Here is a 12,742-nt window from a genome sequence, read left to right on the forward strand (position 1 = left end):
GATCCTCACTTAGGCCTTAGCTCAATCGTGACTCAAAACCCACCACTGTGCCATCCTCCTATACAGTGCTGTTATTCTTGAAAGGGCTTACCCAAAAGTTGAAATCTCAAACAGTGTATAAAATCATTACAAAAATATACGAGTCATATGCAGCCCAGCAATAACTGCGGCCCAGCATTACAAAAATATATCGTGCTAGGCTGGCCATCTAGTACAATTGTGAGTTTTTATTTTTATATTATTTTTTTTCGTATTTTTTAAATATATTTAAATATTTTTTTTTAAAAAAATATCAAATATTAAAAGTTATTTTCTTAATTATTAAATAAAAAAAATTTAAATTGATAAGCGGTGATTTGGAAGAGGCAGACTATGAATTCCGAAAATATATTTACTTGCTTAATAGGCTATGATTTAGCCCGCTTAATAACCTTACTAGTAATGATATCTGACAGATGAGGTCATTGTAATTCAGTTACCTTTTTCTCTACGGGTTTTGTTTCTTTTTCTTTCTCTAAACGGAAAATAGTAGAACCTTCACATTATTGACAAAAGTTATGGAAATGGTGGATTTATAATTTAATGCGATAACAACATATTACTAACCTCTCTCTTGAAATGAAGGGCTCAAATTGGACCTTCTACAGTATTCTTTCCAATTAATACAACCACATATACATAATAATTAAGCAAATAGAAATCATTTGGAAGTTCAAGATTGCTTGATTTTTTCGGTTCTCTCTCCACATGCCTTTTTTCTCTCTAACAGTCATCAAAAATCTCATCCTTTCCGTCCAAAAGGGGTGGTAGAGGATGGGAGTTTCGGCTCCTCCCTCACTTTTTTTGTCCAGCCAATGTCAAAACTATTCATTTTTTTTTCAATTTTTCTATAATTTTCATTCCGAAGCACTAAGATGCGCCAATCTACCGCCTATTGGTCTCTTATAACCGCCATGAGCCTCACCAACAGACTCTCCAACCGCCAATTTATTAGATAGTGGAAGAAAACTAACCAAAAAAGCGGGGTGTATGGCTCACGTGTTGCCACACTAGGAGGAATTTGTCACTATCACACGCAACACCATCGAGATCAGAGGTTTCAGATAGCTGAGATCCTACCTTTGCCTTCTTTCCAAGAGTGGCGCGTGAACCACATGCAACTCTACAGCCAGTAACGATTTTTTGCCAGTGAATTGACTCATCTTCCAATAGTTACTTTCCTATATTTCCACTTTCCTTAACTAATGATCAAGATAAAGTGGTTGTGAAAGTCTCATTCAGCCAATCCAGACCAACAAAATGAATTATACAACAATCCACTATGACTTGTAGTTATAGTTTTATAGTTTATTTATCAAACTATACAAAAATCGCTTAAAGTGACTTTCCCTTTGTACGAAATGGGTGGGAACCTAAATTTTTGACTCCAAATCTCTCTTCTTTATTTGTTTTATGTTGCATTTATATGTTTTGAGATGATTGTTGAATGCTCCCACTCTATTGAATCTAATATCTTGTAACTACTTAATTTATCTATGAAATGCTTGTTTAGGGTAAAAAAAAAATAGAAATCATTTGAATTATTGCTCCAATTAGATAGTCGAATTCAGAAGGACATAGACATCGACATTTAGATAGAAATTATTAGATGTTTTCCCATTGTTAATACAAATCCTAACGCATGAGCCCAGCCTTGAAAGTAGAGTAGCTCCTCCTGAAAACAACAAAATGATTCTAGGTTGGGATGCTCAAGTTGGCTCTTTTTATGGCTCGAAAACACTAAGCAAGAAGAGTATTAGTATTGTTCGAACCATTCTATCATATTATATGATCCAGAGGGACATCCCAGCGTCTAGCGATGCCTATGGTCAACCAAGCCAACCCACAAAATTCTTCTGGTCGGGCAGGCTAGCCCAACAAATATCTCATATACAATCATGGATCCATATGAGCACTAGCCCAAGTTAAGGGGATTAAAATAACTCCAACATGAAGCCCATTTAGGTCCCAACTTCCTCATCTCTAGTTCAGAAATCTAAAAACTTCTCCTCTTTTTTTCTTTTCTTTTTTTTTTCTATTTTTTATTTATTTTTTTTATGTGAAGAAAAGCCTATGAGAGTGATGCTTTACGCCTTAGTACAACATTCTTTTTCATCTAAATATTATCATTCTTGCCTATTAACACATTCTAAATTATTTTATGCGTTAATTACTTTAATTGACAAAATCTATTATGAAAAATAAGGTTTCTTTTTTTCAAGAGCTATGATATTCTTTCGCTTAAATCTTGATAACTCAATATGTGATATATTTTAAATAAATTTACATATAGAAGTTAAAATTGCTTAAATGGCAACTATTTAAATTGTGCCACATACAATAGTTACTTCCTTAATCATTCAAGATTAAGGAAGTGGCTGTACATAGAGGCTTCAGATATTGAACTAATAGATATACTTAAGAGGCTTACAATTGAGCCTTCCTACGAGACTACATGAGCTTATAATAGAGAGCGACTCTCTTCTAATGATTCAAGAACTTCAAGAGACTAGCACATCAAGATCACTGATGGGCAATTACCTAAGACATACAGGAACTAATGCAGAGCTTCTCGAGATGCAACATTCAACATGTGAACTAAATGAATAATGAAGTAGCTCATAAGCTTGCTAGATATGCTTAGAATGTGGAAGATATCAATGTATGGTGGGAATCATTTCCAGATTTTATTCATCAAGTCATATGGACTTATAATCATTTGTAACTTTTGAGTTTGCTCAATAGGGTTATTTTGACATGCAAAAATTGTACCTCTTGAAAGCCCTGCATTAATCTTTTAATATCAAAATTTGTCAAAATATTCTCAGCTGAATTCAATATATTCACAAGAAATAAGCAGTCCGTTTCTACCAACAGCTTTAGAATACCCTATTTGTAACTTTTGAGTTTGCTCAATAGGGTTATTTTGACATAAAAAAATAAAATAAAATAAAAAGCGTATTTGGCAATTAACATATGAAAATCATTGAGTACATGATAAGAATAAACTTGACAACCCTAGTTTAATATTTGTTTTTAGGTTGAAATTATGCTTTCAATTTTATTTTTTCCAGCCCACATATAAAGAATTCCTTGTATTGAAACTTTAGCCATTAATACATGCGAGGATAGCACATTTTAAGATTGCCTAAATTATTTTTCTTCCTATTGTAGTATAATCTACAGATTAATGAATTGAAAGATAAAAGGAAGTAAATCTCTCGTCTCATTTTATCTAATCATTATAATTTTTTTTAAATTTTTATTTATAATATAATAAAATATTTAACTTCTTCAAAATTTAAAATAAAAATAATATTAAAAAAAATCCTACTTTCTGGATCCGCTCAAGAGACAAGCATGGTTACTACACTTGTGGATAAAGGATAGGGTAAAGGAGCAGACTGAATTTGGTTTCAGTTTTGTTCCCCCAAGTCAAAGCCAACACAGTAGTTTATTATATATTTTCTTTCCTCTCACATGCGTCATATTCCTTTTTCCCATACAAATTGTGCATCTATGATGATGCGAAACACATAAAAAGACAAAGCTTTCTCTCTCTCTCTCTCTCTCTCTCTCTCTCTCTCTCTCTTTAATTCCTCTTTCTTTTTTGCATACAGTTTGGGCATCTAAAGCTTTCTTTGTTTCTCCATTTCTTCTTCTTTTGGGATCCCCAGCAATAGAGTATAGAAATTCAATCACCAAGAAAGAACGAACAGCATATGTATTGGGCATCTAAGGAACAGTTGTTGCAGTCATTTTGAACATAAAAGGGTGCAGGAAGAACTCATCCAAGTCACAGTTTTTGGTTCTTTTAGGAACTCAAAGATAATAATGAAATAGTTTAATATAGGGTACCAAAATGTGTATGTCGTCACAACTCACAACACAATAACTAACAAACTTTGCACAAAAGAGACGCAAGTTCACTCCTTTTAATACTTTGCTGTAAGTCAGATGACAGCATAGTTGGTCGGTGGAGAGCATTGCATAACCTAAAAGATCAAACAGTGTGAACAGCCACCAAAGAGTCAGTTTCTTCGGCTGCAACAATGCAAATGTCAAAAGAGCCAAACCCCAAAAAAATTCAACCTGCCACCGGCCGTACCAATTCCTCTGTGGCTGTCTGGCAACACTTCATTGACATCTCCATCATTGTCTCTTCCCCGTATCGCATGAAAGTAGAGGAATGCTAAATACATCTAGGTGTAAAAACTAGTTGTTTTAAAAACAAAATTGAGTCTACTGAAAAATTTTTAAAAATGATTCAGTGTGCTCTACTTTTTTCTTCAAATGGACCGCAGGAGTTTTCACTGTATAATGTGACCATCCATTGTCCATCTCACAAACAAGCAGACCTACTGCATATAGGACGAGGCAAAACAATATCTACTGGACAGTCTTTTCCTTTTAAGATGATAAAGCGCCCCGAGACCTTGCTGCATGTCGAGCCATCAGCACAAAACAACAAATTTGCTCAAACTGACTTTACAGCGCGCGTGGAAACATATTCCTGAACACTGCCTATGACTAAGCATTTCCCATGACTATTTGGCCAGTTTCCATATTCAAATGCAAAGCCCGCCACCTCTTAACACTCTTTTTAGGGCACTCTCTTTTTCCCCATTACTTTTTCTTTTTTCTTTTATTCTTGTGATTTGTGAACATCCTTTTCCTTTTGCAAGTTGAAACTTGAAATTCCAAACTCTGTCGCCTTTCAAAATTCTTTCTTTCTTATTTGTTGCTCCAACATGAGGTTGTTATCTTATTCTCCTTCTTACTCATCATCATCATCCACCACAACAACTTTTGATGCAACTATGTGCAATTCAAAGAGTGCCACTGCCGGGTGTCTAGCGGGCATCCTGCGCCGAATTCTCTGCTCTGGTAATCTTCCCACACACCCTTCAGATCAGATCGTAGAAGCTGACTCGGTAGTAGTATACGAAAAGGATCGAGAATTCAAGGACAAGGATAAGATTGAGACTGCTGCCACGCCTGGGATAGTGGCAAGGCTGATGGGTTTGGAGTCGATGCCAGAGATCAACTGGATGAATTCACGTTCAAACCCAGATTCAATTTCGCGTAGCCGATCCATGAATTCTGCTGATCACTTGGCGGGATTTGATCCAATGCAGGAGCAGCATCGACGGGTCAAATCCACGTTGTCCTTCAGAGAGATGCCGACCTTCCTCGAGCTGGAAAACGAAAAATTTCTTGTACTCAGTTTCGAAAATGGAGGTAGAAGTACTGAGTTAAGATCAAGAGGGAGGAGATCCGATCTGGGTTTTGGAGAATCGACTCAGAGAAGAGCAGAAAGATGTAAAAAAATGGAAAATAAAACAGAGGGGGTGTCACAAAAGAAGAAGACGAAGAAGAAGATCGACAACAACAAAGAAGATCAAGAAGACGAGAAGGTCTTAGATAATTTGAATGAACAGGAAAAGAGGAGTAAGAGTATCTCTGATAAGGCTATTGAGAAGGCAGGGAATAATGGCAAAGCTGAAGGCTCAACTATTACTCCTCCTTCAAAAAGAACCAATGAAAAACGACAAATTGCCGTTGAAACAGTCAAAACGTCCATATCCAGTAACCACGGGGAAGTCATAAATGGAGGGAAACCTAGGAAGAAGAAGAAGAAGAAAATAAGTCCTTGTGTGGTTCAAAAGGCGGAACCCGAGTGTAGCTCCGAAGACTCGAGCCCGGTTTCTGTCCTTGATTTTGGTCATTTCCTTACTGATCGTGTAATTCCAACATCAGGTTCGTAACCTGGTCTTTTTTTATCTAAAAGCCTTTTTGCTTGATCAAATCTAGCAACTTAAGAATTTAAATTTTATCAATTGTTGATAGACATTGTTTATCGATCGACAGAAGAAGACTCTTGTTTGGCTGAATCAAAGTCACGAAGGAAGTTGTCATCGGGGCTCGAGAATTACAGACAATCTCCACGAAAAGACAATAATTTGATCGGTGATGAGCAAAGGACACAGAAAATCGAAGGCCAATATGATGGAACAAAGCAAAAAGAGTGTCAGAGTCTAAACTACGAGAATTTGTGGGGTGAAATTCTCAGGTTGACAGGAGCGGAGTTGGTCGTATCAAATTGGGTATGCAGGGAAACATGGAAGCATGAAGATTTTGAAGGTATTGGTGTAAATTTTGAGGTGGGCATTCTTGATCAATTGCTAGATGAGGTGGTTGGTCAACTAGCTGGACTTCCATGAAATTTTGAACTTTGTAAGACAAACAACCTTTGTAAATTCTAATTTACAATAAACTTTACAAAGAATGTTTTTTTCTTTCTAATTGTTGTTACGCTTTTCTCACCTCATTTTAAATTGAGTAATGGTAGCCCCTTCATTCTACTATATCTTTGTCATTAAAACGCTACGTTTGGATAGTGAAGTAATCTCAAATAATCTGTAAATAGTAATAAAAAAAATTAGTAACAAATTAATAATAAAATATTAAATAATAATAAAGTGATCTCATTATCCAAACACAGCTTAAACCACTCATTTTAGACAACCTCTCATTTTAGGCAACCGCTGAAGTAATAGCCACGTAAAATATGACACATAACATGTGTGATTAAAGAGACAGACTTTGAAGTTAAATGTGTGATTAAATTATTTCATAAACTTGCAGCAATACTTTATTGTCGTGATAAGGCTTTACCAATAAGGAATGGGCAATTAATTGGTAGTGGCCTCCTCATCTTCCCACCATCAAACCACAATTCATTTGAAACATATTACACCAACCAAACCATAGTAATTTTATCTAAGAAAAGTGCTACATACATAAAGAGATTACGTAAAAATAAACTCATAAACTAACATAATTTCACGTGATCTATTATATCTACTTTATAATAAGAGCAACTTTATAATATAACGTACTGCATCATATCACATCAGTTTATGAGTTTACTTTTATGTAATCTCTTTGTAGCTAAATTATTTTTTCTTTATCTAATCCCGTTCTAACACCAACTCTAATCCTCGTACTAGTTATCTTTAAGAAACCATTTTTGTTTTTAGGTCACCAAATTAGAAAGGAATGCTTCACCAAACCTATCATTGATTACGAGTAAGGACTCTTTTACAAAGTTGCAATTGTAAATATTATTTTTTTCGTCTTAATTATTTTAGTTTTAGATACATCAAATTAATTAAAAATATTATATTAATAATAACTATAATTAGAGACAATAAAATCTAAAAAATAGATACTATTTATCTTTTCGTTTTTCTCCCGCCTTGCAAGCAACTTCTTTGCAAGATTCAAATAAGTTACCGAGTCTACTTTATCTGGAGAACAAACACTTTCAGCTTGTTACCATTGGTTATGTATGCCTGCTAGGTAGTTTGTCTCTATTGGAGGAAACCGAATAGGTGAGAATGAGCTATTTTATCTAATATTTTCAAAACGTTACCCTGTACAGGAATCCAACCTACATCCTAATAAAATCAAATATTACATCTGCAAATAGATTTCAAAAACGTAAATATAGAAATTTACATGATTTTCTACTTTATAATAAAAGTGATTTTATAATTTAACGTATCACGTGAAGACATCAATTTGTGAGTTTATTCTTGTAAAATTTTTTTTATGACGAGTAATGTTATACACAAGCTCCAAATAGACAAGTCTTATACAAATCATTTGCTAAAAAGTGAGTCCCACTGATAAATAATAGTTTAATGTATAAATCATGTTTGCCGTTGTAAAATTATATACATATGCTCAACTGATAGTATTGGCAAAGCCGGCAGAAAGTAGAAACCTAAAAAGGTGATTTGGTCGGAAGAAATACGAAATTTTGTGAAAGATGGGATGCCCAGATGACATTTTACTTGTGTCTATGTTCGTCCGATGCTTATGTCGCTTTATCATATAAGAGTTTTACTATATATAAATACAGTCACGCACCAATACTGATTTATTCATACTTAAAATTTAAATTAATACTATTTTTAATAAAATCTACTTTTTGACCAATCACATTATATTGATGCATATATTAGTGCACAATTATACTTATAACTATACTTTTCCATCGTATAATACTCGAGCACAGGCACAAGCACAAGAGTTGATTTAGTGATACAAAGGTAAGAGTTGATTTAGTGATACAAAGTTAGGTTCCGGAATTGCCTTTTTCTTAATGCTTAATGATCACCACCATGGAAAGTTACGGAAGCACTGAATCTCACCTTTTACAAGCCGAAAGCAATACGCAAAAATTCAGGAAAGTAATAGATGGGCAACAGAGACAGACGACAGAGAGGATAGAAATTGGAGGTGGAAAACATATCAAGCTCCACCTATAAACTTTAGAGGAAACTAACGTCCACTTTCAATTGGTTCCAGCTAGTTATTGCAGATGAAAATTGTGTACTTTTTATAGGAAAAAAATACTTCTAGATTTATGCAATCAAGCTGGAAATGCTGAACAACCTGCAACATATGATTAGCCGCACGAGCCATCCACATAACAATACGAAAGGTTAATTCACTGGTGTCAAGAATGTGAAAGCATTGGAGAGAGAGAGAGAGAGAGAGAGAGAGAGAGAGAGAATGCATTATAATCAAATTGATACGAGAAACGTGACTAATTGATCAAAGTAATTGCTTGAGACATATATTATGTATACAACCCCAATGACAGAATACAGCTCAACAAATTGGTATGACTACGATTTCCAATACCAGAGACAAAATATGAAGTTTAAATTGATCAGCATCTCCAGTCTCACCCAGGAAAGATCATCCTGCTATCTTTCCATTTAGGATGAAAACAGAAACTAAAATGAAGACAAGAACCAAATCAAGAAAAAATGGAACTAAAGCCTATTATTTCGAAGAACCTAATGATTGTATGAGCAGAAAACTTTCCCCTGCCCAACATCGTTTTCTTCCCTGGGGTTATATAATATATTCCTCTTCCAACAACCCCCTCCAGTTCCCACTAAGTAAACATGATAAATCTCAATAAAGATTCAAAAAATAGTAAATAACTAGTTAAAAGGTTAAAATAGAAGCAATTCTGGGGTTGAATATGCTTTATGCCACCATCTGCTCCTGTTCCATATACAATTGCTCCACCCAAGCCGGGAGCATCTCTGAGCCTCCAGAGTCAAGATGACACTGCTGCTGCTCCTTCTCATAACCTAACTGCCCATGTTTCACAGGAGGGGCATCCTTCACCAGGGGCTGAACCCAAGAGACATCCGGCTCATTGAGAGTAGCTGGCATCGAGGCTGCACTTGTTGCATAACTGCTGCCATTGCTTCGGAACCCAAAAGAAGCAGATTTCCTAAGCTTGTTCAACTCTTCTCCCTGGAGTCGCCAGTCCAATTTTCCATCTGGGGAACCCCAATCTGAAAGGGCAGAAGGCATGACAGAAACAGAACCACCAGGTGAAGAAAGGCCAGAATGAGATTTTGCAGCACTTCGCTCAATGAAGCTCTGGCTCCGCATAGCAAAAGCAGCTGACCTTGACTTCAAAGCAGTGGCCGCAGCTGCACCATTTGGGTCAACACCAAATGGTGATGATGCCCTCACAGGAGAGGATGAAAGGCCAGTACCGTAGCTTGACCGGAGCTGCTGGTTCATGTTCTGGCGAACCTTCATCCCAGTAGGAGATTGCAACTGGGGTGCTGAGACATCCAGTGCAAGTCCCTGGAATTGAGGCAAAAGGGCAGGATCCAGAGATCCAAAAATATCATCAAGGTTAGTAGGCTTCACTAGTCCAAGCCTATTCAATTCCCCAACTCGATCACCCAAGGTGACAGCCAAGGAACTCTTCCAGCCAGATGGTGATGAGAGACCAGATATCTCATCCAACAACTGTTGTTGCCTGCGACGATGATTTTCAAGCCCAAGAAATTCAATGTCTAGATCCAGATCTCTAGCACTTAGGGCAGTTTTCAATCGACTACCAGGAAGCTGCAAGGACGGGGCCACAATACTAGACTGGTTCTGCCACATGGTTCCACCACCCATTGGGGAAGTGGCTCCAGAGGGAGTCATGGGTGGTGTTGAGCTTGATGGTATCAACACTGATGGAGATCCAAGGGCACGTGGACTGATCGATCCCATGTCCAGACCAGGATTATTGGCCGAAAAAGATCTTGGAGAAGGCACTGCAGAACCCGTGGAAGCATACAGAGGGCGAAGCTCTTCCGGTTTGTGAGCGAAGAAACAGACCCTTCTGGTGCATCCTGTCTCATCCTTGCAGAGTCGGGTTCGATACTGAGCAGGGTGAAGCCAACACTCAAAAATACCATGCGCATACTCACAAGCATCTCCTTGCCTGCAAGTGCCCTTCCTGAACTCTGGACAAGGGACACAACTATAATGGTATTTCCTTGGATCACGCCGCCTGGCATTTTCCCCAGGATGAACAAATGGGCACTCTGTCCAGTCATGCGAGTAAGCCCTTGAGCATGGCTTGACCTTGAAAGTATACATTCTAAACTCATCTGTGCTATAAATTCCATTCTTGATATCCGGAAGAGAGAGATCGACAGGATACTCTTTCTTTTCTGTTCCATCCTTAAAGACCAGTGGTGTTGAAGCCTCTTGTTGTTCTTGTCCTTCCATTTGGTCATACATATCAAAGGGATCATCAATACCACTAAAGCCCTTCAGCATGACCTCCAATTTTTTCTTCATAAGATTAGAGGCTGAAGTCAAACCCAGGGCAATCAAGTCACCGGGGCGTTTCCCATTAGCATCGAGAGCATTAACATCAGCAGAAGCATCAAGCAAGAGCTTAACAACCTCAGCTGAAGCATCGGAGCCACCGGCAGCAGCACAATGAAGCACCGTGGCCTTATCCGAACGAGAAGCCCTGTTAATATCAACAAGACCAGTCCCAAGTATATAATTCAACACACCCTTGCTTCCAAACATGGCAGCAATCATGAGGGGTGTTCTCTCTTCAAACCCCATCATCTTTGACCCGATTCTCCTCCCATACCACAAGCTTGCCTCATCAACATCGTAACCTTCTTCTTCCACGGCCCTTTTGAAACCGATTATATCGTCGGAGGCGGATAATTCAAGCAAAACCGAAAAGCTAGGTTGAAGGCCTTCTTTCCTCCCAAATTCACCCTCCATGACGAAACCCGTTTGAGAAGGTTTCCTTTCGGAACCACTGCACATGGAAGTCCCCCCTCTTCTCAGACCTCCAAAGTTTGTTTCTACAAGATTAAGAACAGAGATAGTTCTCATAAATGTTTATTCCAGAATTTACAAAAGAAAAGAGAAAGAAATAAGACTAAGATTGGAAGGAAAGAGAAAGCACTCATATAAACATAAACACACGGGGGGGTTGGGGGGGGGGGGGGGGGGGGGGGGGGGGGGGGGTGAGAGAGAGAGAGCTTCAATCTTTCGTTTAAAAGATACACCAATAGGCCGTACCCGATATTCAGTACATTACCAGATTTTCAATCTCTTATTCTCATAGCCATAAGCCATAAAACCATTACCCAAATTCAGTGCCGATATAAAACAAAAATCTGTTGCAATCCCAGCAAAGACAGCTAAACATTTTCTCACAAAACTCAAAACCCACTACGACCACAAAAAACCAAAAGACCCAAAATTCAAATTACGCCATTTTCTTCACAGTTTCCATATCAACCAAACAGAAAGTTACCAAAAAATCCACAAAATAAAAGAAAGTTGAGAGAGATAGTACCTTTATAATACAGAAATTGCAGAAGGAGCGAAGAGCTGAAAACCCAAACCGGTTTAAGACTCGAGTCTTTCCTTCTTCCCTTTTAAACTACACGAACCCAGACAGAGGAGATAAAAGTAGAGAGAAAGAACGAACGGGGCAAAAAGACTTTTCCACTCTCTCTCCCCCACGACCTCCCTCTTTTTTATGGTGTTGGGTCAAAAAGTAAGTTGTACGAAGCTACCACGCTCCTTTCCCATTCCCATTTTCCTTTCCGCCGAGGAAAATGAAACTCAAAATGCAATTCCAAATGAAACCGAAATGCGAACGAAACCAAACAAAGTTCAAGGCCGGTGGGGGCCCCACCCGGCGGATTTAATATCTTAATCCGCCAGCCATCGAAGAACGTCCACGTGCCGGTAGTCCAGTGGAAACGACCGAAGGGTAGATTCCGGGATTGTCACGCTTTTCTCGTTGCTTTTGCCTGGTGGATGACGTGGACGCACCTGCATCGTCAGCATGCTTGTCATTTTAAAAAAAAAACAATTAATTAATTAAAAGTAATTCTTTACCAAATGCTTCTATCCTCACTGGGCTGTCACGCACCTCCGTCTTTTAAAGCCTTTATAGAAATAACTTTTTAAAACATTTTCAAAATGAACAAAAAAAAAAAAAAAAAAACGCTAGTGGTAGTATCCGACTATCGTGCAGGAAATATGTATCTTTCTAAAATAATTTTAATATTTATTTTTATATCAGTATATCCTTTTTAAACATTTATGTTGGCTATTCATGTGAGATTTTATTATCTCTATCGTACATATTATATGGCATATATGATGTTAATAAGTGCAATTAGATATAAACGATATTTATGCTGAATGGTCGTGTTTAAGTGACAACTATTTAAGTAATTCATATATATATATATATATATATTAATTTAAATTTAGGAATTCTTGTAAACTCTTTTTTATAAATAAAAGAGGATGCTTTTTAGAAAATGCT

At 37.3% G+C, this 12,742-nt stretch overlaps 2 protein-coding genes across 3 annotated transcripts; one reads left to right on the plus strand and one right to left on the minus strand.

The window, feature by feature from the left end:
* The first annotated feature begins 4,523 nt into the window (after positions 1-4,523).
* LOC122291288 lies at positions 4,524-6,345 on the plus strand. 2 transcript variants are annotated; one of them, XM_043098957.1, is made up of 2 exons: positions 4,524-5,799; positions 5,890-6,345. In XM_043098957.1, exons 1-2 carry the CDS (start codon positions 4,791-4,793, stop codon positions 6,261-6,263), a joined length of 1,383 nt encoding a protein of 460 aa, XP_042954891.1. In that variant the 5' UTR covers positions 4,524-4,790; the 3' UTR covers positions 6,264-6,345. The 2 variants fall into 2 exon arrangements, with proteins under 2 accessions (XP_042954891.1, XP_042954892.1); XM_043098958.1 differs by having other exon boundaries at positions 4,572-5,799; positions 5,911-6,345.
* A 2,318-nt stretch (positions 6,346-8,663) lies between these two features.
* Positions 8,664-12,015, minus strand: LOC122291896 (zinc finger CCCH domain-containing protein 66). The gene is made up of 2 exons (XM_043099934.1): positions 11,756-12,015; positions 8,664-11,255 (listed from the first exon to the last, which is right to left on the minus strand). The coding sequence occupies exon 2, from the start codon at positions 11,215-11,217 to the stop codon at positions 9,112-9,114; it is 2,106 nt and encodes a 701-aa protein (XP_042955868.1). The 5' UTR covers positions 11,218-11,255; positions 11,756-12,015; the 3' UTR covers positions 8,664-9,111.
* Between the last annotated feature and the right edge of the window lie 727 nt (positions 12,016-12,742).

The sequence above is a fragment of the Carya illinoinensis genome, chromosome 13, assembly GCF_018687715.1.
Source record: "Carya illinoinensis cultivar Pawnee chromosome 13, C.illinoinensisPawnee_v1, whole genome shotgun sequence".
NCBI classification, from domain to species: Eukaryota; Viridiplantae; Streptophyta; class Magnoliopsida; order Fagales; family Juglandaceae; genus Carya; species Carya illinoinensis.